We start from the raw sequence: 26,041 nt of genomic DNA, 5'->3' as shown, positions 1-26,041 counted from the left end.
TCGATTGGGCAAAGTTGGCGGGTGCGGACATTATCCTTCTTCAAGAGACTGGTTGTCTTTCCGGGCGTGCGATCAAGTCCCTTGAAGATTCACATGGGCTCAGAGCTTTTTTCAGTCCTGGCTCGCCACACAGAGCAGGCGTGGGTGTTCTAGTGTTGCCGTCATTCCGGGGTACCGTCCGGTGGTTCGACACAGACACCGAAGGTAGGGTTGTGGCGGTGGAGTTAGAGTACGGCAGTTGTGCTTTTCGGATTGTTAATGTTTACGCCCCTACCCGTCGCAGTGAGCGCTCCGATTTCTTTCGCACAATTGATCCTTTTTTCTATGGTAACCAAAATCTACTCTTTGCGGGCGACTTCAACTGCACGATAGACCGACAGCACGGCAGACAAGCGAATAGAGAACTTGAGCGCTTAGTAAATTCTGTTGGTTTCATTGATGCTTGGTCGCACGTCAACGGGAATGCCTATGAATTCACCTGGGTTGATTCCCGGGGTCGCCACGGCCGATTGGACAGATTTTACGTCTCGCCAGGGCTGTTGGGTTTCATCACCCGCTGTATGACGCGACCTGCTGGGGATCTCACGGATCATGTTGGTGTTCTATTATCTTTATCTGGCCTGTTAAATTTTCGCTCTGGCTCCAGTTTTTGGCGCCTGGACATGTCTTTGTTCAACGACCCCGAAGTTAAAAACGACGTAAAAAATTGGCTTGCGGATGTTTGTTCCGCGCCCGATTTCGGGCCTAGTCACTGGGAGGCTCTAAAGCTGGATGCAGCACACCGTTTTCGGCATTGGGGCAGACAGCGCGCGCGTGAACACCGGCAGTGTAGAGATGCACTCGGGCAGGTGTTAGCTGTGCTTCGCCACCCTGACTCACGCAGTCCTGAATCTGCGTCCGATATCGAGGACGTGCGGAGGCGCCTAGCCTCTCTGCGAATGCAGTCCTGGCGCAAATTTGTTGCGCAACGCAATGTGGTGCGATGGTGCCGGGAGTCATATTGCTCCCGTGTGTTGCTCAAGCGCTATGTGGCAGAAAATCCGGACTTCGGAATTACTGAGCTCCGGTCAGCTGATGGCTCAATTCTGACTGATCGCGGTGATATTCAGGAAGCAATGCGTGAGCATTGCGCGGCCCTTTATCAGGAGTCACCTCACGACGAGCCTGTTGTCAGCCGAGAGTGCCCACTGCCGGCGAAACAAATGGAGCATGTTGACTCAGGGCCGCTCACGCAAAATGAAGTTTTTACGTCTGTCTCCTCAATGGCGAGCGGAAAGTGCCCTGGCATTGATGGCCTCCCAGTTGAGTTTTACAAGCGCTTCTGGAGTGTGTGTTGGGGAATCGAAACTAACTTTATCTTCTTTGTGTGTGTTGAATGGGTTTGGGAACTGTCCTGAAACGAAAAGGACGAAGAGGAAGTTTGCACGATGATGATGATTAAAACGAACGTTCTTTAGACGACACATGACGCTTGTCATCCTTTTCTGATCGGCAAACTGAGAAACGAACCGGGTCATCGTGTTGCAGAACACAAATTTATGGTGCCGAAACCCGGGAATTCCACTGAGATACCGACTAGAGAGGGTGGATTGAGCATCAACAACGATGGATCGTCTAAAGCAAAAACGAGGAGTTATACGTACAGCAGTGACGAAGCTTATCAACGAAATCGACGTGTTACTGGAAGCACCTACTACAACGACGGGTGAGCTTTGCACAAAACTTGATCTTTTGAAGTTAAAAGAAGAGACTCTGAGGTCTTTAGACAACTCTATCGAGGCTCTTGTGGTGGATGAAGACTTCGCTGATGAGATTCAGACAGTCTTTTCTTACGAAGAAAAAATATGTGTAACGAAATCAAAAATTTGTCAGAAACTGAATGTGCATGAGAGACCACCTGAAGTACAACCGGAGTCCACAACGGGCACGCAACAAACACGGGCAAGAAACCCCACTGATACCAGGGTGAAACTACCAAAGTTAGAAGTACCGAAGTTCAACGGAGAACTTACGCTTTGGACGACGTTTTGGGATCAGTTCGAATCCAGTATTCATACAAACGGAACTTTGCACAAAGTTTACAAGTTCAAGTACCTTAAGAGCTACTTGACTGGCAAAGCAGCTACCGCTATTAGCGGGCTGCCTCTTACCAACGAGAACTACGATGCTGCGATAGACATTTTGAAACAACGTTTCAACCAGAAGCAACTTATTGTCGACCAACATCTAGACCGGTTGTTGAATCTGCCAAAGGTTAACGATGCACATAATTCCGTACGACTTCGGGAACTATATGATGAGATCCAAGTAAGGATACGAAGTCTACGGGCTCTTGATGTCGACCCGAAAGATTACGGAGTCATGCTGATGACTGTGTTACGGAAGGTCATACCAAAAGAGGTGACTTTAGACTACAATCGCAAGTACGCGGGAGCTACCCCCGAAGGCAAAGAAGAAATTGAGAATTTTCTAGACTTTCTCAAAGTCGAAGTGGAAAGTCGAGAGAAGGACATGTCGTCAATCGACAAGCGCATGGAAGGCGGACGTCATAGCATGGAACGAAGGGACACAAGGCGACCTTTCGAGCGGCAAACGACCGGAGCCTTGGCGACTGGAGTGACAGTTCGACAGACAGACTGTGTTTTATGCAAAGCAACTGATCACACCCTAGAAAACTGCAACGGCAACCTCGCGGTTGAAGACAAGAAAGCTTTACTTTCGCGAGAAGGTCGCTGCTTCAAGTGCGGAAAGCGGTATCACCGATCAAGAGACTGCAGAACCGCTCCTCGTCTAAAATGCTCACACTGTGGTGGGCATCATTTCACGGTATGTGAACAGCCCTTGAAGAGACAAGGCAATGAAGAACCCAGGAATTCTCGATTGGGTGTGTTGTCATCTACCATGTCAGAGTCCGAAATCAACAGAGACAGCGGCACGATCCTTCTACTGACAGCTCGGGTATGGGCAGAAACTAACGCAAAGCGACAGTTTGTGAGGATAATGCTTGACGGAGGAAGTCAAAGGACATTTATTAAGGAGTCCCTTTCACATCTGCTTGACTGCGAATCAGTAGGGGAGGAGATGTTGACGATATGCGCCTTCGGTTGTAGACCGTTGAAAAGAAGGTGTCGTCGTGTTAAAGTTTGGCTTCGCAGCCAATATTCCCGCAAAGAAGTGTGTGTTGAAGCACTGGAAACACCTGATATTTCAGCTAATGTGCTACACCCACCTGATTGTAATCTAACACGAACTCTAGCCGAGAGAGGCATGCAGGTGGCCGACGTTGTACTTACGGGCATAACCTGTAATAGCGAGGTCCAGATCCTCATTGGTGCAGATTCCTACTGGGCAGTAGTGACAGGCGAGACGGAACCAATCACAGACAAGCTCTTCGCGATTAAAACGATATTCGGCTGGACAGTTCAAGGCCCTACTTCCTCATCGCCGTCTGACAACTTGGACACCAATGTAGGTGTGCTTAGAGTAACAGCGGAAAGCTTTGAAGACGAAACTTCTTCCCAGCTGCGAAGATTTTGGGAACTTGAACACATTGGGATTCAGCACAACGAAACCGAATGCAAAGAAGATCATACTAATGAAGTGATGGATCATTTTACTAAAACAATTACGAAGAAAGACGGAAGGTATGAAGTTTCCCTACCTTGGACCACGAAAAAAGACGAGTTACCTTCAAATCTAGAAGTAGCAAAGACAAGACTCCGATCGCTAACGAAACGCCTCATGAGAGACAGTGGGGTAATTGAAGAGTACGATGCTGCTATTCGCCTCTATGAACAAAACAGACATGCGGAAAAGATACCAGCGGACGACAACTCGACTAACACTCAGTACTACCTTCCTCATCGAGCCGTGATTCGACGTGAAAGGGACACCACAAAAATCAGGATTGTATTTGATGCTTCGTCTAGTGTCGCTAGCGAACCTTCTCTCAACGATGTTCTTCATACTGGACCAAATCTTAATCCGGAGGTCCTTCACGTTCTGCTCCGCTTTCGCAGGAACACAGTTGCACTGATCGCTGATATTGAGAAAGCCTTCCTACAGATTTCATTAGCCGAAGCTGACCGCGATGCTTTAAGATTCCTGTGGTACACGACAACACCGAGAGTGGGACAACCATTACCCGACGTTGAAGTTCTGCGTATGACACGGGTCCCATTCGGCGCTACTTCAAGCCCTTTTCTTTTAGCTGGAACTGTGCGACACCATCTACAAACATCGTCTGAAAAGTACCCGAAGACTTGCGAACTCCTCTTAGAGAGTTTCTACGTAGATGACCTGGTAACCAGCGTCGACACAGTTGAAGAAGCACAACAGCTTTGGATGGAATCAGTCATCATTTTTAAAGATTGCTGCATGAGATTACGAAAATGGGCAACCAATGATGAACAGCTGTGTGCAACACTGCGGCACTACGAAGACGAAAGGTTGATCTCACATCACGTGAGGAAGGTGTTAGGTCTGGTTTGGGACGCGGAAAGTGATACGTTACGAGTTGCGCTAAATTCCGTGATGGACTTTTTGCTGACAGCTAACGTCACCAAGCGTAGCCTGCTTCAAACGGTAGCGCGAATATTCGATCCTCTTGGGATTCTCGCACCATTCGTTATAAAAGCCAAGATCTTGTTCCAACGTGTCTGGCAAAAGGAACTAAGATGGGACGAGAGTCTCCCGCACGACATTCTGGAAGACTGGCAAAAATGGTGTCATGAACTCCCAAAAGCCGATGAAATATGGATTCCAAGGAGCATTAAAAGTACGGCGCAAGTACTCAGCCAATCCGTACACGTATTCTGCGACGCCAGTTTACAGGCATACGGAGCGGTCGCCTACATCAGGAGCCAATATGCCGACGGATCATGCACCGTTCAACTTTTGTTGTCGAAAACCAGAGTTGCTCCTTTGAAAAGCATCACATTACCACGTCTGGAACTGCTCGGGGCTCTGCTAGGGACTCGCCTTTGCAACTATGTCAACCAGAGCTTCAGCGACATTGTTAAGGCCACACTCTGGACTGATTCTATGATTGTACTTTACTGGGTACAGGGTCAAGCACAACGCTACAAGCCCTTTGTGGCCAACAGAATCTCTGAAATACAAAGTCCCAGGAATCTTTCAAATTGGCGACACTGTCCTGGAAAAGAAAATCCAGCAGATCTTCTTACACGTGGCGTAAACGTTGAATACTTGAAGGCAAGAAGTGTCTGGTGGGAAGGACCGCCATGGCTGAAGGAAACAGAAGCGAGCTGGCCGAAGCTGGTTGACGTGCGCGGAATGCTAGGAGAAAACTTCCGTGACGAAGAAGTCAAGACAACATAGGTCATGCTCCTGCCATCTCGTCAATTGAAGCCATTTCTAAATCTGAACGACTATTGTTCGCTGGATAAAATCATCAGGGTAACGTCATGGATGTACAGGTTTATACAGAATGCGAGACAGAGAGAGCCTAAAGAAAGGGGCCCCCTCACTACGGAAGAGCTACAGCAGGCCGAAAGGTACTGGATCAAAGAAGTTCAAGAGGAGGTGTTCTCAGAAGAGTTGCAAGCACTGCATTGCTCACAACCAGTGAAATCAACGTCAAGTCTAAGAGACTTCCACCCATATTTGGACCCGAATGGACTTCTACGGATAAAGGGAAGATTACAACGAAGCAACGAAAACGAAGAAGTGAAGCATCCATTGATATTACCAAAGCAGCACACTTACACGCGACTACTTATCGAAAAGACGCATCAACGCTTACTGCATTCTGGAGTTCGTGACACGCTCGTTGAGCTAAGAGAACATTATTGGATTATCCAGGGTCGTCAAGCTGTGAAAAGTGCTCTGTACAAGTGCATGTGGTGCAAGCGGCAACGCGCTCAACCGACGTTCCAAGACGTTGCCCCGCTTCCTCCTGATAGGATAAACAGGACTGGACCTTTCGAGGTAACGGGAACAGACTTTGCGGGACCCCTCTTCTACAAGACTGTAGGCAACAACTCAACGAAATGCTACATCGCTCTTTTTACGTGTGCTGTAACAAGAGCGGTACACCTAGAAGTTGTCGACGGTCTCACAGCAAACCAATTCCTCATGGCATTTCGCCGGTTCGTAGCCAGAAGGGGATTATGTAAGATTATTTATTCCGACAATGCGCTTGCCTTTAAGCGAGCTTCTAGGGATTTGAAGATCCTCTGGAACAATATACGTAGCCCTGAGGTACTCGCCTACTTTTCCAAAAAATGTATCCACTGGAAATTTATTATCGAGCGAGCAGCATGGTGGGGAGGGTTTTGGGAGAGGATGGTGCGATCAGTGAAGAATACTCTCCGACGATCACTATCAAAAGCTTTACTCCATCATGACGAACTGATCACAATTCTGACCGAGATTGAAGCCATAGTAAATTCTCGACCGCTCACCACTGTTCATGATACACCAGAGGATTCTTCAGTGCTAACTCCTGCTCATTTCCTGGTGGGAAAGAGACTGACGACGTTGCCAACTGACAAGGTGACGTCCACAGCGTCAGACTGGAGCTCGCTGAACAAGAGTTACCGACGTCGTGAACAGCTGCTCACCTCCTTCTGGACCCGATGGAGGAAGGACTATTTGCTACAACTTCGGTCCCATCACACAGCGAAACGTGGAAATGCAGTAACTTTGAAGCCCGGAGATTTGGTACTGCTCATGCAAGATCGCTTACCAAGACATCTGTGGAAGATGTGTCGGGTAGACACCATTATTCCCAGTGCTGACGGAAAAGTAACAGCGTGCACAGTCCGACTACCAGACGGAACGTTGTTACGTCGACCTGTGCAACTTCTCTGTCCACTAGAGATTGTTTAATCAAGTGAGCAACTACTCACTGCGGGGGAGGATGTTGGGGAATCGAAACTAACTTTATCTTCTTTGTGTGTGTTGAATGGGTTTGGGAACTGTCCTGAAACGAAAAGGACGAAGAGGAAGTTTGCACGATGATGATGATTAAAACGAACGTTCTTTAGACGACACATGACGCTTGTCATCCTTTTCTGATCGGCAAACTGAGAAACGAACCGGGTCATCGTGTTGCAGAACAGTGTGATTGGTTATTGCATGACTCGGGTTTTTAACATCTGCTTATCCCAGGGGTTGCTATGCCCCAGCATGCAGAATGGTGTTGTTGTTCTTCTGTGCAAAGACAAGTCTCGAAAACTGGACCCAGATGCTTATCGTCCGATTACTTTACTGACGAGCGATTATAAGATCATAGCTAAAACTCTTCTATTGCGCGTTTCACCTCTGTTGGAGAAGGTGTTACATCCTTGCCAAGCATGTTCCGTCCCCGGCAGGTCCTCAGACCTTCATAGAATCGCTCTTCGTGATGCCATCCACTGGATTAACAGTGGTCATGCCCCCGCTGTGCTGGCGTCATTCGATCAGTCCAAGGCATTCGATCGCGTGCGACACGCATACCTGTTCTCTCGGCGAGGGCATATGGGTTCGCCGTTGCTTGGACCAGGTATGTGTAAACGTTGTATAGGGGCGCTAGAAGCGTTGTCTCTGTCGCTGGCGGACTGTCGTCCCCCTTTGATGTAACTTGTGGGGTCCGTCAAGGATGTCCCCTCTCTCCCGCCTTGTACACCATTGCCATCATCCCTCTACTCGAGAGACTGCGCTCGCTTCCTGTTACATTGCCACTGCCCAATGGATGCCCCCCACCTGTTTTTGCGTTCGCGGATGACATCTCTGTGATCGTTTCTCGCGAGTGTTCCCTAGGGCCCGTTTTGAAGGCGTTTGAGGACTACGGAGCCGTTTCAGGGGCAAGACTGAATAGGTCAAAAAGTGCAGCACTGTTTTTGAACCACCAGCCTTCCTGCGGAGCTCCTTTCTGTGTTCCAGTGAGGCCAGAAGTCAAAATTCTTGGCGTGACTTTTGATTGCACTGGAATATCTACCGTAAATTGGCCACGAGTGTTTAACCGTTGCAGAGCTGTCCTGCGGCAGTTTAAGTTTGTTGATTTGCCCATCACGTTTCGTGCTCGTCTGCTACTGGCCTGGTACTACAGTCGCTTGTGGTTTTTAGGAGTCGTTGCCACGCCGCCACCACTAATCCGTACTGCCATCACGAGGCACGCGTTCCGTTTCCTCTGGGGCGGTTCGGTGGAGTGGGTCGCGAGATCCCGCTTGCACCGTACACGTGACCAGGGCGGCTTAGCCTTGCCGGTGGTGCTCGACAAATGTCTTGCACTTCAGTCGCGCGTTTATTTCGAGGCATTGCACACTCCCGAACACCCAGCGTGCGCATTAGTGCAGTACTCTCTGGGATGTGCTACCAGGTGGTTCGTTGAGAGCCCTAGGTTTCGGCCTAGGTCCGAAGTCCTGCCTCATCAATACAGTGCTTGTGTTGATGTTGTACGGCGTTTGCGACTCCAGCTTCCGGACGCTGACCTCGAGTTATGGGCTGTCAGCGATTTTTATACAGCTATCCGGGAGTTGGAGTCTGGTCCCCCAGTTCCTTCGGTGCCGTCGAAGCTGTCTTGGCGTGGAATCACTGCGGGCTGGCTAGATGCACGCCGCGCCAATCTTCAGTGGAAGTTGGCCCACAACGTTCTTCCTCTTCGCGAGCGACTACACCGCTTTCACATCTCTCGCTCTGACGGTTGCCCGCCTTGCGGGATGTGTGAAACCGCAGAGCACTGTTTCCGGCGTTGTCGTGTTCCTCTTTTGCTGTGGCGCAGAGTAACCCAGATATTTCAGCTGTCGACTGTCGCCTCGGCCACCGTACAGTTCCTGGAACCGTTGCCTGTTCCGCGCGTTCAGCGTAAACAATTGGCTTTATTAATTACCGAGATCAACTTTCAAATTTGGATCCGTCGTTGCCGGCTGGCTTTCGGTGGCCCAGACTTCGGAGACGCAGCTATATTTCAGGCTGTCAGGTCAGGGCTTCGTAGCCACATTGTACGTGAGCAAGCACTGTATGGTCTTGTGGAGTGCTCTCGCCGCTGGCTGACGTCTACTCGTCTTTTCCGCCACGTTCAGGGTGAGTGGCAAATCATGTTCTAGCCAGCTCGCTAGGACCGTACTGCACTCTGCAGCGGCTCTCCCGTGTTTGGATTGTTCGCTTGGTATGGTCAGTACGAAAAGCAAACTCTCCTAGAGAGTGTTGTTATCTAGCTTGTAGGACTGTAACTTAAAGTTAGTGTCTGTCCAAAGGAGACTACCTCCATAGGTAGCTCTCCTGCTTGATGACAATACACACGTCAGGTGGAGTGTGAACATCCTACATCCTACATCCATCCTACAGTTGGCAATACGACGAGGTGTAGTGTGAACTTTAGTTTTTCAGTCGTTTTTCAGTCGTTTCGGGGATCTATCAGGTGGTTCGACACGGGCACTGATGGTAGCCCTTACGTGCCATAGGTGGCGCTTGCGATCCCAATGAAGGCTTGTGAGGGATCTCAGGCGGTTGCTGTTTTGTGGTCTATTTTTGAAGCGTGATGTGGCAAGCTAACGCTTGTCCCGTCCTACAGTTGGCGATACATGGTAGCCCTGTTGATAAAAAAAAGACATAGAGGTCTTTATATGAGAAAAGCAACGTGCAGTATGAAGAAGCGAATGAGCATATGCGCAAAAGTAATGAGCGCAATGCGTGCCGCTATGAGCAGTATGAGACTGGTACAGCCATGAGAAAGTTGGACTAAATTGTATGTGCACACGTGAAATCAAATGAGCGCTATGAGAAGGAGAATAAGAAATACGAAAACGCTCATACAGTACATCGCCTGTATGAGCATTGTCACTGATGTACCATGTGAGAGGAAAACTATGGCGCTGCCTTACATGGGGACAACGGCAATCTATCATCTAAAATTCCCTGAAATCTGGTTTTGCAGACAGTGCACATGCCGTTTTAGAACAAAACATAAGTAATCAATTAATTACCTACTCCTCAAAAGCCTAAGATGGACAAATCATGACCAGTCATTAAACAAATAAGTATACTGTTGCATAAAAGTGATAGGTGCGCACACAGCGCTAGGTATATTTCACCGCCAAAAATGCACACGTTTCTTTCAAACGCGTGGGCTCTTCTAATTCCCCATACAATTCTGCTATGTCAAGTTCTCGAGGAGCCACTAATAAATAACCCGATGACGACTTTGATTAGTAATCCAGGAAAGTGATAATTCCAGTGATATATGCACCTCTGTGTCCTCTGTGGGTAAAAAATATGGCTATATACATACGTCTTTTAACTTAAATTTCCAAAATGGGGAAGCAGTTTAAAAGTTGGCGAGTCGTCGAATAAACAGCAAACGGTTTATTAAACCACTTGGTAGCAAAAGCACAAGAGTGATAGGTCTCTGAACACAACTGGTTCCAAGACGGAAAACATTCGACCCTACAGGTGTTTTTGATGTGCTGGTTATGTTCCTCTCACGTTTTCGTGTTCTGTTATTGATGAACCTCAGTTGTTGCTTATTTCTGTGCTAAAAAGGTATGCAGAAGTTAAAGTGAGAGCATGAAGTTTTTGGGAAATACTTTTTTTCTAAATTCGGAGGTTAAAATCGGATAAATAAACATGTGAACTAAATTCATGCGAATTCAGGTGAACAAACTTCCAGTATGCTAAATACGGGAAGAAATCAGGCCCCGTTACTCAAACTAACTGTAGTGGTTTGGTCCAAATGGTGATGTAACTGCATTTGGTGCCAAAGAAATAAGGTAATGCATTCCTACAGGTGTCCCAGTGAGGACAATTTTCCGGGTAAAAATGGAGTTTCACCCTGAGGAGGCAACCTTGAATTCGGGGAAGAATTGGGAAAACCCTAAAACTTTAGGCTCTAATTATAATCCAAAAGTGTGGTAGCTGTGAGACTGGTCTCCTTGTAGCGCAACTCGTTCTAGATGATGTGGCAGTTGACATAGAACAGTCATTATATCAATTTCTGTTTTTCTATGGCAGGTGCATTTGGGGCGATTCGTGGAGGAAAATCCGTCAGCAGAGTTGGCTCCGGAAGCCCGGACGAAACGTGTCAACAAACACCTGGCAAATGTTTTACGGGACCTCAGGAAAAGTGTTCCTGGAAGTAATGCAGAGACCAGCCGTAAAGATCGAGTTGAAAGAACTGTGTCTGTGTTGAGCCTCGTAATCGTTCATGTTCCTCTACACGCCGTGACCATGTGTGCGTGGTGTGCATTGGGCGCTCAAATCCCGTAGGCCTGCTCATACTGTGAGTAAAGCTCATATCGCTACTCATAACCATCACATATGAACAAAGCTCATAAGCCTGCTCATAACTCATATATGAGCAAAGCTCATAGCCCTCATATATGAGCAAAGCTCATAGCCCTCATATATGAGCGAAGCTCATAGGTGCTCGTACAGTAAACACATATATGAGGTCTACGAGTTGTTCATGGCGTTAGCTTTATGAGATTTTTCAACACGAACCCCGTACACCTCCATTAATTTCTCGTTTCTTTCTCCTAGTTTTCTTTTTTCTTCGTCAGCATCAAACTTGAGATCAGTCATCATATTGGCTCTTGTGCACGCTTCTAGTAAATTATTTTCTAAATCCCTTATTATCCTTTCATACTCCAGGTACACTGCTCCCATACCGATTCTAGCTGGCTTATTTGAGCCCGCTAATTCTAACTTTAAGTATTCTGAGAACGTGAAGAAAAACAATGTACAAGTTTCCGGCGATGCAGAAATCAAAAATGACAAATACGGTTAAGAGCATCAACTCTTTACTATATGCATTATAAACAAGATTTTCGTGCAGTAGGCTGCACTTCCTCAGGTTTTAGGGCCTGTTACAAGTGGTGAAGCATATATAAAAAACGAGTCACATGGCACAAGAGAAAAGGGTAAGGGTGAACAGAACTACAAACGCAATACAATTATAAACAAAAAAAACGCAATCAATAGGAGGTGGCTGGACAATGTCAGACAAGTCGGAGTTGTACGTGGAAGAAACCAATGAATATCATATGAATAGGCACAGCAGCCAGTTGGCAGCGAAGAGCTTTAGAATGTGTACGGGGAATTAGGGCTTAAGGGCGAAGGATTGAGGACACGCAGCACCTTGATGGCTAAGAGCTTCCAGACTCTGGGAAAGTGACGCTAAGTTGGTGGCTTACTGATTGTGTATCATCGTGTACGATGTGAAAAATGGCAGACAAGTGATAATACAATAAATAGACTCATAGTATAAAGGACTGCAATGGGCCGCCGTACACGTTGGTGCCGTGCGGCGGTAACGTTGCAAATTTCGAAATGAAATGGGATTCTCGATTTTTGCGTTTGATGTCATTAGCGTACCCGGATTCTAAAATGGTGATAAGTAAATGCATGTGCAGATCATATCCCGGAAGAGTAAAATGTAGCGATACAGGTGACTGACGTTTATTAACAATATCTGATTTATGGCATTAAAATCTTTCACAGATGGTGTTACGTGTTTCGCCTATGTATTGTTTGTTGCACAGTTTGCATGTAATGAGATAGCAAACATTGAATGAGTTACAGTGAAGAGGCTGTCGAATAGAGAAAACGAAACCATTAACAGTGCTACAGGTGGAGGTACATGTTGCAATAAATAAGCAAGTTTGGCAGCGGTTGCTGTTGCAAGCAGCGCAACCGGGACTCTGTTGATTATTGCGGGAGGAAGTGAGTAGGTCGCGTATGTTATGTGATCTCAGAAACGTAATAGCCGGAGCATTAGGGAAAATGTCTTTCAGATATTCATCGGCGTGGCGTATGTTTAAATAGCGTTTGAACACAGATCCTACATTATGGAGTGCGCGGTTGTAAGGTGTAATGAAAGTAAAATTATTATGACTTGGTGCCTTATTGGATTTTCGAGAAAGCAACCTTTCCCTGTCTGGGGAGGCGGCTCTGGCTAGTGCATTGTCGATGCGTACGCCGGGATATCAGCGCTCCTTGAAGTCATTACACATGTCCTTTGCATGCTTCAAAAAATATTGTGTATTGGAACATGTGCTTTTGAAACGTGTGAGTTGTCCAAATGGAATGTTTCGCATTTAGATATTAGGGTGATGGCTGTTGAAACGAAGGTACTGCCGTTTGTCAGTCGGCTTCTTATAGAGATCTGTGAAGTGTTTACCCGACTGGAGAGAAACAGTGACGTCTAGAAAGCTGATTGAAGTTCGAGAGTAGTTGCACGTGAATTTGATGGAATTGTGCCATGAGTTAAAATGATAAAAAAATGAGAGTAGAGTGTTTTCGTTTGCTGTCCAGATGGCAAAAATATCATCAATGTATCGCAGGAATACTAATGGTGTCACTGGGAAAGTGTCTAAGGCTCTTTGTTCAAAAAGCCCCATGAAGAGGTTTGCGTAATTGGGTGAGACACGGGAACCCATCGCTGCGCCCTGAACTTAAACATGATGTTTGTCATTGAAAACAAAGTTGTTGTACTACTACTTTTTTAATGTATATAGTGAACAGTTGATGCTCTTAACCGTCTTTGTTATTTAAGTATTCTGCTTTGAGTTCAGTGAATCTAGCCTCCATAATTTTACTGCCCCCCTTTAAGCTTTATACTACGCCCTTTCTAGGTTCTGACGCTGTTGGCAATGAAGCTTTGCTTTGGCGATTTGCCCTACCATCCTCGCTTTTAATTGGTGACCTTTGCAGACTATTACTCGCAACAAATGGGATGTCCTCTTCAGTTTCATTCGTAAAGCTCATTTTTACGGCTATCTAATCCGAACGATAATGTGCGGGCCTGGGCATCCTTATCTTTTTTTAACTTTTCCGAGAGCAATGTCCATAAGCCATTGGTAGGTTGGTTCGGATCAGCTCGTCGCCCCGGAAGTCTCTCGAAGTCTTTTAGACAGAAGAAAATCGGGGGATTTTTCGCCAGAGGTCGCCAGATATTTTTCACAAAGCTTCTGAGCCTTCGCAGTGCGGCAGGCGCCAGTGATGCGGCAGGTACCGAAGGGATGATGGAAGGTAATAGTTTCAATTATTGCTCCGGGTATATCCCGCATACCTCTCCGTGTCTTCCTTCAACAAAAACAAAACAAAACACTTTTGTCTTTTCTCATACTGACATTAGTATATGTAAAGTTTCACACGAAAACAGTCAGCGATCTTTTCATATGAATGGCACATGAGTCATTATTAGTACCACGTCAGCGCAGTACATGCAGCCACCACATGCAAAACGGATCAAATGTCTTGGCGCCATTTTGATTTCGCCCTCCTTGTGCCATAAGGCACCAAAACACCACCCATCTTTAAACGCACTGTATTTAACATTCAACTCTCGTATCACTTCTTCGTATGAGTCTATCGATAAATTCACAAAAATCTTTCCGGACTGTTTAAAATCATTCCCGACTGCCGCCTCCGTTTATTTACTGCCCAACTAGGTCTATGGATACAGCGATGCAACCTGTATCCCACGATATACAGCGTTCCACAGTTCCAATTTACACTCACCGCATCATCCAGATGTATTTCAAACGCTTCTGACGCGTTCTGAGAGAACGTTCAAAATCACTTTAGTGTGCAGCCTTACCAAAATACGTCGCAGAACCGGCGGAGCTCAAAACGGCGTGGCCTGCGGTTCACAGGCGTCAGGACAGACAAGTGTATCAACAGCTGTACTTTACATCCCACAGGACGAAGCTTAAAAAGGGGATCAAATTGTCCTACGCCATATCATCTATGGAATCATTTGGCGTACTAGCTGCTTTGAGATGCATGCCCTCGTCCACACCCAGTGTCTGGACAATCCTGACGGACAGTAAAACGGCGCTAGATGAGCCAACATACTACTCCACTAAACTGATTAGTGATGTGATTCCATGATTCCTGACGTGCAACTACCAGCTGATGCCAGCCACATCATGCCACTGGGCCGCTGTGTATGTTTACAATGGGTTCTAAGCCATACTGGTCAATTTGAAAATGACAGCGTTGACTCTGTCGCAATACGAGCCCACGATACTGAGGTAATTAATGCCGTCCAGCTTGCGTCCTCGCCTGCCAAGTGAATACCTCATGCTTCTGTACCGTTAGCATTCGGCTCTTTCTGAAGAATGCTGTCAGAACTAACGCCTGCTTGAGACCCAATAAACTGCTGATGGCCGATGTTACACTTCGACACATATCTTGGTGGAAGAACCTGTACTCGATCGGCAGCGCTCCAGCGTTGCAAGAACTACATTTTCTTTGTTTTCTTTTGGACGTACTTTGTTTTGTTTTGCGTTTTTACATACGCTTGTTTAATTTCTTACGCCTTTTTAAATATTCGTTTGAAACGCTCTTGAGATTAATAGTCCTTTATTATTCACGACGCAGAATGCGCCCGATGGCAGTGTGTATTGTCACCAAAGCAGGAGGCCCACCAATGGACCACCTCTACGAGTGTATTGTCATCAAGCAGGAGAGCTACCTATGGAGGTAGGCTCCTTTACACTAGACGCGAACTATGCTGAAAGGCAGGATAACAACGCTCCTAAGGAGCTTGCTGTTTGTACGGGCCATACCATGCGAACAATCCATGATATACGGGAGAGTCGCGACAGAGGACAGTACTAGTAAGTCTAGCAAACTGGCTAGAAGAGAATGTGCCACTCACCCTGATCATAGCGGAAGATGCGAGTAGAGCAGAGGCAGCGACGGGAGCACTCGACTGAGCCGAGCACTGCCTGTTCCCTGGTGATCAGCGTCCGTAGTCCAGCACGAACTGCCTGAAACAAGCCTACGCTCCCACATTCGTGGCCACCGAAGGCCAACCGGCACCGGCGTATCCAAATTTGGAAATTGATTTCCGCAATCAAACACGCCAGATGTTTCCGATCCCTTGGTGCAACAGGCAGCGGTTCCATGAACCTTACAGTGGCCCATTCGACTCTTGGAAGGTCAAAAACAACAGCACTGGCACTGAAGGAAGCAGTGCTCTGGTGACTCCGAGATGCCACAAGACGGGCAGTGATCCGTGCGACAAATATGGAAGCGGTGTGAACGTTCACGAAGCGGGAGGACACCATGAGCCATCTTCCACTGGAGACTCGACGGGCGTCCAACCAGCCCGCCGTTATACGTCGCCAGGCGCCCCCGGAAGGACTACCTACGGCACCAGGCAGGGAGGGAACCAGCACCGCCTCCATGAGTGCGGCGTAGAAAGCCTTGGCTTCCCAAAGAGAGACCTCAGCGTCTGGGGACATCTCGCGTACGCGTTTGATGGCAGCTATGCAAGCTGTGAAAAGAGGGGAGGGAACTTCTGCTCTGGGACGGCTATCAGTGATGTCGGTGAACCGCCGGACGGCATGACCGAGGAAATAGTGCACCAAAGCGCACGCTGGATGATCAGGATTGTGAAGCGCCTCAAAGAGAGCCCGGATCTGCAGTGCTAGAGAGCGCTCCGTGATAGCCGGCACGCCTAAACCGCCCCGATCACGCGTGAGGTACAGCTGTGACCTCCTGACCCATTCAACTGAACCAGCCCACAGGAAACGGAACGCGTTGCGAGTTATGGCGACCCGAATGACTGTAGGTGGCAGACATACGGCGGCGAGGAACCACAGACGGCTGTAGTACCAAGAGACCAGTAAATGGGCACGGAAAGTGAGGGGCAGGTCTACAGATTTGAGTTCACGGAGAACAGCGGAGGCACGTTTAAACACTGTAGGCCAGTTTACACGATATACCCCGCTACCATCGAAGACAACACCGAGGATTTTCACTTGAGGCTTTGCGGGCACGCCATAGGGGGCGACGCGCGAAGGTTCTGTATTAATGTAGAGGGCACCACTCTTAGACCTGTTGAGTTGTGCGCCAGACACTTTACCATAATCGTCGAAAGCCTTCAGCACAGGTTCGAGGCAAGCTTCCCCTGGCAGCATGACAGAGATATCATCTGCATATGCGAAAACAGGAGGGCAACCACCAGGCAATCTGAGAAGGATAGGGAGTGAGCTTAAACGAACCAGGAGCGAGTTGTTTGCAACGGCGTACAATGCCGGGGAAAGGGGACAGCCCTGGCGCACACCGCGCGTAACCTCAATTGGACGGGATAGACCACCAGCAACGGAGACCAGGCTTTTCGCACCACGGTACAACACTTCCACAAAGCGAATCCATGCTTCATGAAAGCCGTAAGCTGTAAGCATGGAAAACAGATACGAATGACGCACCCTGTCAAAAGCTTTTGCCTGGTCGAACGAGGCCAACACTGCTGTTAGCCGTCTCAGGTTTAACAACTGGATGGTGTCACGGATGGCCATCCTGTGGAGAACCGATGACCTGCCAGGGACCGAACAGGCTTGACATGGGTGCAACAGCTTCTCCAACTGCGGCGGAACACGTAGGAGAAGCGCCTTGGCTAGAATTTTGTAGTCGCAAGTCAAAAGTGTTATGGGGCGATGCGCATCCGGGTCCTGCTTTCTTGACGCGTCTTTGCAGAGAAGGACAATTATGCCACTCTGCATTGTGCAGCAGAGCGTGCCTCGCGACAAGCATTGATTATATATACGAGTTAAAGTACCGCCAATTATCCTCCAGAAACGTTTGTAGAACTCGACTGGGAGGCCATCAACGCCTGGGCACTTCCCGTTCGGTATTGATGAAACAGCGGCAAAAACTTCATTTTGCCTGAGCGGCCCTGAGTCTGGGAACTCCATTTGTTTCACCTGGAGTGGGCACTCTGGGCTAACCACCGGCTCGTTGGATGATGACTCTTGATAAAGGGCCGCGCAATGCTCACGCATTGCAGCTCGAATGTCATCAGGTTGTGTCAGAATTGAGCCGTAAGCTGACCGGACAACGGCGATATCCGAGGCCGGGTTTCCTGCCACATAGCGCCGGAGGAGTAAGCGGGACCAGTATGCTTCCCGACACCAGCGTTCGACGTTTCGCTGCGCTGCGTAATTGCGCCAGGAGCGCATTCTCATGGCCATCAGGCGCCTATGCACATCCGCTATATCAGATGCAGTGTCATGGCTGCGAGAGCCAGGTTGGCGTAGAATAGCTAACACCTGCCTGAGTGCGTCTATACACTCCCGGTGTTCACGCGCGCGCCTTCTTCCCCAACATCGAAAGCGATCAGCGGCCCCCAGCTTCAAAGCCTCCCAGTGATCGGGCCCAAAATCGGGGGTGGAACATTGTTCCGACAGCCAATGTTGCATATCTGCTTTCATTTCGTGGTCGTCTAGCAGAGACACGTTCAATCGCCAAAGGCAGCGACCCGTGCGAAAATTCTGCAGCCCTGACAAAGATAAAACGACTCCATGATGATCAGTGAGGTCCCCGGCCGGTCTCGTGCTGCACCCAGAGACAGAATTAAGCATTCTCGGAGACACATAGAAGCGATCCAGCCGATTGTGATGGCCACGGGAGTTCACCCAAGTGAACTCGTATCTGTCGCCATGAACCTGAGACCAGGCGTCCGTTAAGCCAATGGCGCTTACAAGGCGTTCGAGCTCTCTGCACGCCTGTCTACCGCGTAAAGTGTCTAATCGACGGAAGAAGTCCGATCACTCACTACGACGTACAGGCGCATAAATATTTACAATACGAAATTATTTGCCGTCAAGCTGAGGCTCCAAAGATACCACCCTCCAATCCGTATCAATGTCAAACCACCGGATGGAGCCCTGAAAAGACGGAAATATTAGAATGCCCGTGCCAGCCCTCTGAGGCGTGCCACAGCCGAAGAATGCTTTGACCCCATGTGAAGTTTCTAGAATCTGAATGGACTTTCCGGATAATGGCCTGGTTTCTTGCAGCAGTAGAATATCAACGTGGGCCAATTTCGCCCAGCTGACAACTTCCAGCTGTTTGGCCTGTTTGCAAAACCCACGCACGTTTAAGGTGGCGACACGAAGCTGGGACATAAAAAAGAGGGATACTAATAACACAAACATAAAATTGACAGATAATCTCTCAAGCCGATATTTCGTCAGCAACGATGGTGGCGTCTCCCACTGCATCAGGAGACTCGTCCGAGGAGTCATGCTTCCGTTTACAGGCAGGCGTGCCAGGCATCACAGCACCTGCTTCCAGTTCGATTACTAACCTATCGGACTCGGAAGACGCGACACTTACGCTGTCGTCATCTACAGTCTTTACCTGCTCGACAGCAGGAGCGAAGGAATCACCCACGGGGGCGGTATCACAGATGCCGCACTCCCCACCCCAAACAGATGAACGAGCAACTACCGCGGAACAACCGCATCTGCGTTAGAGGTACACTCCAACTCTACGGAGCGCACAGGCTCCCCCACAACCACAGGAACAGGCAACACGGGAGCGCCCGGCGACACACTATCACCGACTGCACGTGAAGCCCACCACTTGACTGTGCAAGAAGCTATGGCGTGATCACCGCCGCACCGCTTGCACAGAGCATCACACGACTCATGCCCGATCTCGGAACAACGGGCGCATACTGGTGCGATACAGCCTTTTTTAACGCGCCCTTCGCAATTGGAGCGTAGGCACACGCGCTTGAGGCCATCATGCTGCACGCAACCCGCCTTCCGCGGAGGTAGATGAAATTAGGAACGGGGCTCTTAATTTCCATAAAAACTCGACGGTTACCCGTTTCGATGCCCTCTAACTCTTTCTGCGGGAAGGTTTCCCTTGTAACCTTAGTCACAGGCCCAAAGGCAGTAAGCGCCGCCTCCACCACCTGATCAGGGGCCGGATCTTGTAAGGACACTACCGTCACTGTGATTAAGTTGGATTCCATGCAAACCATCTCAATTTCCTGCCCTTTCACAGTGACCTAACGGAGGGACTTTAGTGTTTGAGCGGCCTGCTTCGATTTCACTACGAGGGTGCATGCGCCGCCGCAAAAATGACGCATACTTTTCACTATTTTGCCAGGGGTCAGGAAGTCGACACGGGACACATTAGAGGGCAGTGTCACAGAAAAATCTAGCGGCCTGCTGGCCATGGCAGCACCAACACCAAGACTAAGGCTAAGACCACTCACATGGCAAAGCACTCGCACGAACCAACAAACTGGAACAGAAAAACCGTTACTTCGACGGTCGCCGCAAACGCAGTTTGGGTTCAGGTGACAGCTTCCCATCACCTGTGCCAGCTATACAAGTTTGCTGGTGTGGCGGAAGCGTCAACAATCAAAGTGATCGCCTCTTGGGCTCCCTAGCGGTATCCAACGACGACGACGACGATTGAGACAGTTGCATGGTCTGGCTCCAGCTATACCCACAGATTTATTTTCTTTTCTTTTTTTTCTTGCTGTTCCTAATGTCCTTAGGATGATCGAACGTTTGCAGGATCCTTAGGTGCAGGAAAAAAAGAAAAGGATTGTACTCCTTCGCGTACTGCCAAACGTGCGCGAAATGCGACGCCATTATAACAGTCGTAGGATGCGACTCCTTTTCGGATGTAAAAGATACAAAATATCGCTTGTTTTAGCAGATCATCAATATTCTAGTTAATGGGTACGACAAAGGAAGTTGTAAAATCAAAGGTCTATAACGTCATGCAACCCACTTTGAGGGAATCGAGCGATTCACTTACCATGTTTTCCGAAGCGTTGCCGTTAAGACCTCCCGATGTGCTAAAACTCTATTTGTTCCTAAGACAATGAAGCTGAACTCATGAGTGTTAGAGTTGATCACCACTCGGACGATTCTTGTTCGGCCGTGTGATCATAAATTCCAGTAAAGCAGCGTATAGCTTTGTGAATTCTGTAATAGTTATGTTGCCCATGCAGCGTACGCTGTAGAGCTTGGTTCACACTGCCTCGTTTCAACGCGTGCAGACAAATGTGTGCGTACACCTACGGCAGAAGCGATCAGCTAGTGGTGGTGGTGATTATGAAAGGGCTCGCCATTGTCGGCCTCATTGAGCTGGGAAAGGTCATGGCTGACGACTGTGGACAATGGGGCCTCCTGGGCCGACTTCTAAAGGAACTGCACTGATATATGCTGGAAGTGTCTGAGGAAAGCAGAGGAATAAACCCAGACAGCACAGCCGGCACCAGGGTTAATATCCGGACACTTCACATACATGCGTGTTGCTGCAACTGTCACCCAACGCATGCGTTTCACGAAGTGCTGTGACTTCAAGTTTAATGTACACATGTGTCGCGAACTCCAGTTAGTTTGGGCGCAACTCAAGTGTTAACGTGTGACTAATCCTGAATAGTTGTATCTTGCTTCCATGCATTCCATGCATTCCATGCATTCCATGTTTGCTACGGCCATGTTAGAACACGTATTGTCACGTATAGGGACAACGACTAGTAGGAAAATCACCTGTCTCGTGCGGATCGGAATGAACAGCTACAGCCATCATTTCCCGTCATATTCGACGAAGGTGCAGGGCACGAGAGGTGAACTTCCCCGTCGCCGTTGTCCCCGTATGTGACAATATCGCACAGAAGAGAAGAAGCTATTCAGCACGAACACATAGAAGGCAGCGATTGGTTCCCGCTTGTGGCTCGGTGCGTTCATTGGTGAAAATTGAAAGGATGAACAAATACTATGGAAAGCGGAGCACATGCGTCCCGGTGGAACATAATTACACAGGATACCCCACGCTCTTGCTGCTAGGGGCAAACAGAAGCTTTAAAAATAGGGAGGGGAAATTAAGATAGGGAGCTACAAGTGCTACACTCATAAAAAGAATTGTACTTTGCCAGTAGAAAAGGGTTAACAGCTACATCCCAAGCAGCACACAATATTGGGCCCATATTGGCTTATCATTGGGGTCCAATATGGGTCCCGTTTCGCAAAGATTTTCCCATGTTGGCTGAAACTGGGCAATACTGGCAATATGGGGCCATATTGCCCAGTTTGAGCGAATATTGGGAAAATCTTAACATTATGGGTCCCATGTTGCCCGTTCACACCCCATATTGACTGAAAATACAGAAAATTGTACGCACCCGTGTTCCACAAATGCTCAAGCAGCACGGCAAGATTGGACGTTGCAGCGTGTGAAATGCCCAATTCAGTAAGTCGTTACATCCAACAAATTCCCGCAGATAACACATTGTTCGAAACAGTTAACATAGTGGCAATCCCATTGTAATGTTCACTCTGAAAGCTGACGCCATCTTGCTTCGCGGTGCCAAAGCCACTCGGTCGAACAGACTGAAAGCTAGCGTGGTCGTATGAGCGAAATCACTCGTCCTACAACAATGCGCATGCGCGACAGTCGGATCGGACGTTTCATACCGGCTAAAATGTCGCTGGTTCTTGTAATGATAACGGAATTGCGGCAGGTCAAGCAAAAAACACGTGTTTGATAGGAAGGAATAGCTCTTCTGTAAAGTTAGGTGCTTTCAAGTTGCTGCAAGCAGTGTGAGTTGCTCTGGCGTCACGAAAGTACATCGAAAATGGTTAAAAATTGGGCTGTTCGGTACAGCATACTTTAAAAGCGATAAAAACCCCCGTTATAATAACCCCAGTAATAATAAATCCTTGTTCGTCAGACTGAGCCTGTGTGTTGTGTCGTCTGTTGACTTGTTCCCCGGCACGGGGGTTTTTATCGCTTTTAAAGTCACGAAAGTGTTTCGGTTCTTTGTACTCTCTGAGCGGGTTGGAAACATTTGCTTCCTAGAATATTTCGACCCCAATGAACGCTTCTGAAGGATGTTTGGCATTGGCAGTTCCGTGGGACTGCCTGTGTCCTTCAACAAGACGGGCGTAGCAGCCCTTCTTCGTTTTTGGGGCGATGCTTTTCATTTTTCTTTTGTAATTGTATGCAACGTGGAAAAATGAGACCTGCGAGAAATGAAAAAGCAAAAAGAAGAGAGAAGAAAAATCTGCGCTGGATGTTAAACCGGATAATGCTTTATTATTACACGGACTCCCCGTTTGCGTTATCACAGCAATATTGGCAATGGCAAAATGGGCTTGCCTATATGAACAGCCCATATTGGTGCAATATGGAGCCTGGTCGCATTCGCCATATTGTTAAATATTGGCAATTTTGGCAGCCTATATGGGCCCAGTATTTGACCAATATTGGCGTGCAGCTTGGGCTGTAACTCACACCTTGCTCGTTTTTACACTATTAAAAAACGGGGTACAGTAACTCTTTTTTGAGGGAGTACACATTGCCACATATATCACTCAATTTGGAGTGCACAATTGCTCCCCAGTAGGGAGTTATAGGGTCTCCTCATTCTCTTCTGGGAGTGAGATTTCTCACAGTGATATATATTCTCCAAAAGGGAGTGATATATGTGGCGAGGAAAGGTGTTAAACTACACAGGAACGCAGCTGAGATGTGTCCGCTCACCACGAAAGAAGTTCGCGAACTGGAGAAGCACCTGGACAAGACACAACAGGATGGCCATGGGAGACTATAATAACAACACTTCTGCCTGGAGGGTACGGCCTAGGATAAGTGTTCGGCTGAGACGTGGCGTCATGAGGGATTGAGTAGTGAAGAAATCCTGACCGCCACTGACTGAGGGGGCAGAAGAATGTGGGCGAGGAACCAGAGATGAGCCAGGAACGCACATCATATGAGATACGCTCGCTCCCGATACGAGAAGCTGTACTGCTGCGCGCGGTGACATGCATACTCAATTCGCTGCACAGCGTTCGACCAGCCGGTCGAGGGGGCCGGTCCGGCATGGTCGGAGAAAACTCCAAGCACCCGCAGTCTTGAGCACCGCCGTAACGCCAGACCTGCTGGGACTGGAAAGGCGCGAAGAGGGAGTATCTTAGATTTTTGCAAGCTGAGTCTGCCTCCGGACACCGCAGCATAATCATCATAAAAACGCTGTGCAGGCCACAGGGAATGTGGGTCACTGATGAAGAGGGTAAAGACGTCAGCGCAGGCGGAGGCTTTCCAGGTGCCGGAGTCCGGGAGGGGAAGACCAACTACGTAGCGGGACGCCTCGACACTCTGCAGGAACGGGTCCAAAGCCAGGACGTAAAGAGCAGGGGACAATGGGCACCACTGCCGCACGCCGCGGAGCACCGGGAAGCTGGGAGACGTCACGCCAGCAACGCTCATTATGCTGCCGTAGTCCCACACAAGTAGACAAGCGAATCCCAGAGACAAAGGTCTCTGGGAAGCCATACGCAGACAGAAGTTCGAACAGGTATCCGTGGACTACTATGTCGAAAGCTTTCGCCTGGTCCACCGACACCTGGCATCCTGATGCTGCTCTCCGTTCGGTATACTGCAGGAGGTCCCGAATCCCACTTAGGTTGTCGTACAAAGTACGACCAAGCACTCCGCACGTCTGACTTGGGTGCAGAAGCAGCGGGAGCGCGCTGCCCACTTGGAGCGCGATAGCTGCTGTCACAAGAGTCACTGTTGAGGAGGAGGAGTGTAATGGGGTGCCAAGATTCCGGGTTAGACACACGGCCGGCCGTCTTCGGCACAAGTGTGTATTGTCATCAAGCAGGAGAGTTCGGCACAAGTGTGCGTATTGCCATCAAGCAGCACACGTGTATTGTCATCAAGCAGAAGAGCTACCTACGGAGGTAGGCCAAGCAACACAAGTGTGTATTGTCATCAAGCAAGAAAACAACCTAAGGAGGTAGCCTCTTTTACACAAACTCTATTTACATACCAGATAACAACGCTCCAAAGGGAGATTGCTTTTTGTACGTGCCATACCCTGCGAACAATCCTGAAACTCCGGAAGAGTCGCTACGGGGGAGCAGTACAGTCCTAGTGGGCATACTAGAACTTGATATGCCACACACCTTCATCATGATCAAAGAGCAGAGTCGCTGTAAGGCAGCGGCGACAGCACTCCACAGACCCAAATAATGACAGTTCACGGGTGATATGTGCACGCAGCCCGGCTCTCACTGCCTGAAAAATAGCCATGCTCCCAACATCTAGGCCACCATAGGACAGCCGGCACCAGCGAACCCAAACTTGGAAGTTAATTTCGGAAATCAGCAATGCTAGTTGCTTCCGCTCTGCGCGTGCGACCGGCAACGGCTCGAGGTACCTTATGGTGGCCCAGTCAACTGCTGGGAGCCTAAATATTTGCGCCGCCCTACTCCACAGTAAAAGTGGAATATGGCATCGCAAAAAACAATGTTCTGCTGTCTCAAGCATGCCATAAGACGGACAACTGGCCGTGTGACATATCCGAAAACAGTGCAAACGTTCACGCAGTGGGAGGACACCATGGGGAAGCTTCCACTGGAGACTAGCGCGCAGTGCATCAAGCCAGCCAGCAGTGATACGCCGCCAGGCGAGTTTCGTTGGCACTGCTGGCCTTGCGGGACCTGATCGCATTTCCCTGCAAGCGGCGTAGATATCACGGACGCTCCACAAGGAAATGTCTTCATCTGGGCATTCGACACGCAAGCGCCGCACGACAGCAACACAAGCACAAAAATAAGCAGGCAGTACTTCCGCCCTGGGGCGAAGCTCGGGACTTTCTAGGAATCACCTGGCGGCGTATCCTAGGAAATACTGCACTAATGCGCAGACTGGGTGCTCTGACGCACGGAGCGCCTCAAGGAGAATACGCGATTGAAGCGCTAAGCACTTTTCTGGCACAGCCGGTAGTCCCAAGCCGCCCAGATCACGGCTGTTGTGGAGTTGAGACCTACAGCCGGCAGGGATGAAACAGCCGCTAAAAACCACAAGCGATTCTAATACCATGCTGCCAACAGGCGTGCGCGAAAAGTGATCGGCAGGTCAACTAACTTAAGTTCTCGCAGCACAGCACTACAACGGCTGAATACGGCCAGTTGACAGCTGAGGCACCTGCACTGTCGAAAACAACTCTCAGAATTTTAACCTGAGGCCTTACAGGAAGTTGAAATGGTGCAGGACAGGTTGGCTGAACATTCAAAGAAAAAAAAAACGACACTCTTGATGAAAGATGAAAGATGAAAGTCACTGAAAAGGTTAGCCAGCTGTAGGGATCGAACCCACATCTTCTGGATTACCGGTCCAGGGCTCTACCAATTGAGCTAAGCTAACACGCCTCTCGAGCGACTTTCGGGGTGCGTCATCTGAACTCTTCTGACTCATCTGACACTCTTGAACCTATTCAATCTTGCCCCAGAAACTGTACCGTAGTCTTCGAACGCTTTAAACA

General features: G+C 48.7%; 2 protein-coding genes across 2 annotated transcripts; both read left to right on the top strand.

Moving 5' to 3' along the window:
* The first annotated feature begins 1,605 nt into the window (after window positions 1-1,605).
* On the top strand, window positions 1,606-5,340 carry LOC135376024 (uncharacterized). Its single transcript, XM_064608636.1, has one exon. It carries the CDS (start codon window positions 1,606-1,608, stop codon window positions 5,338-5,340), a length of 3,735 nt encoding a protein of 1,244 aa, XP_064464706.1.
* A 3-nt stretch (window positions 5,341-5,343) lies between these two features.
* Window positions 5,344-6,852, top strand: LOC135376023 (uncharacterized). The gene has a single exon (XM_064608635.1). The coding sequence runs from the start codon at window positions 5,344-5,346 to the stop codon at window positions 6,850-6,852; it is 1,509 nt and encodes a 502-aa protein (XP_064464705.1).
* The last annotated feature ends 19,189 nt before the right edge of the window (window positions 6,853-26,041 follow it).

The sequence above is a fragment of the Ornithodoros turicata genome, unplaced genomic scaffold (genome assembly GCF_037126465.1).
Source record: "Ornithodoros turicata isolate Travis unplaced genomic scaffold, ASM3712646v1 ctg00000979.1, whole genome shotgun sequence".
NCBI lineage: Eukaryota > Metazoa > Arthropoda > Arachnida > Ixodida > Argasidae > Ornithodoros > Ornithodoros turicata.
This window is presented reverse-complemented; position numbering and strand designations above follow the sequence as displayed.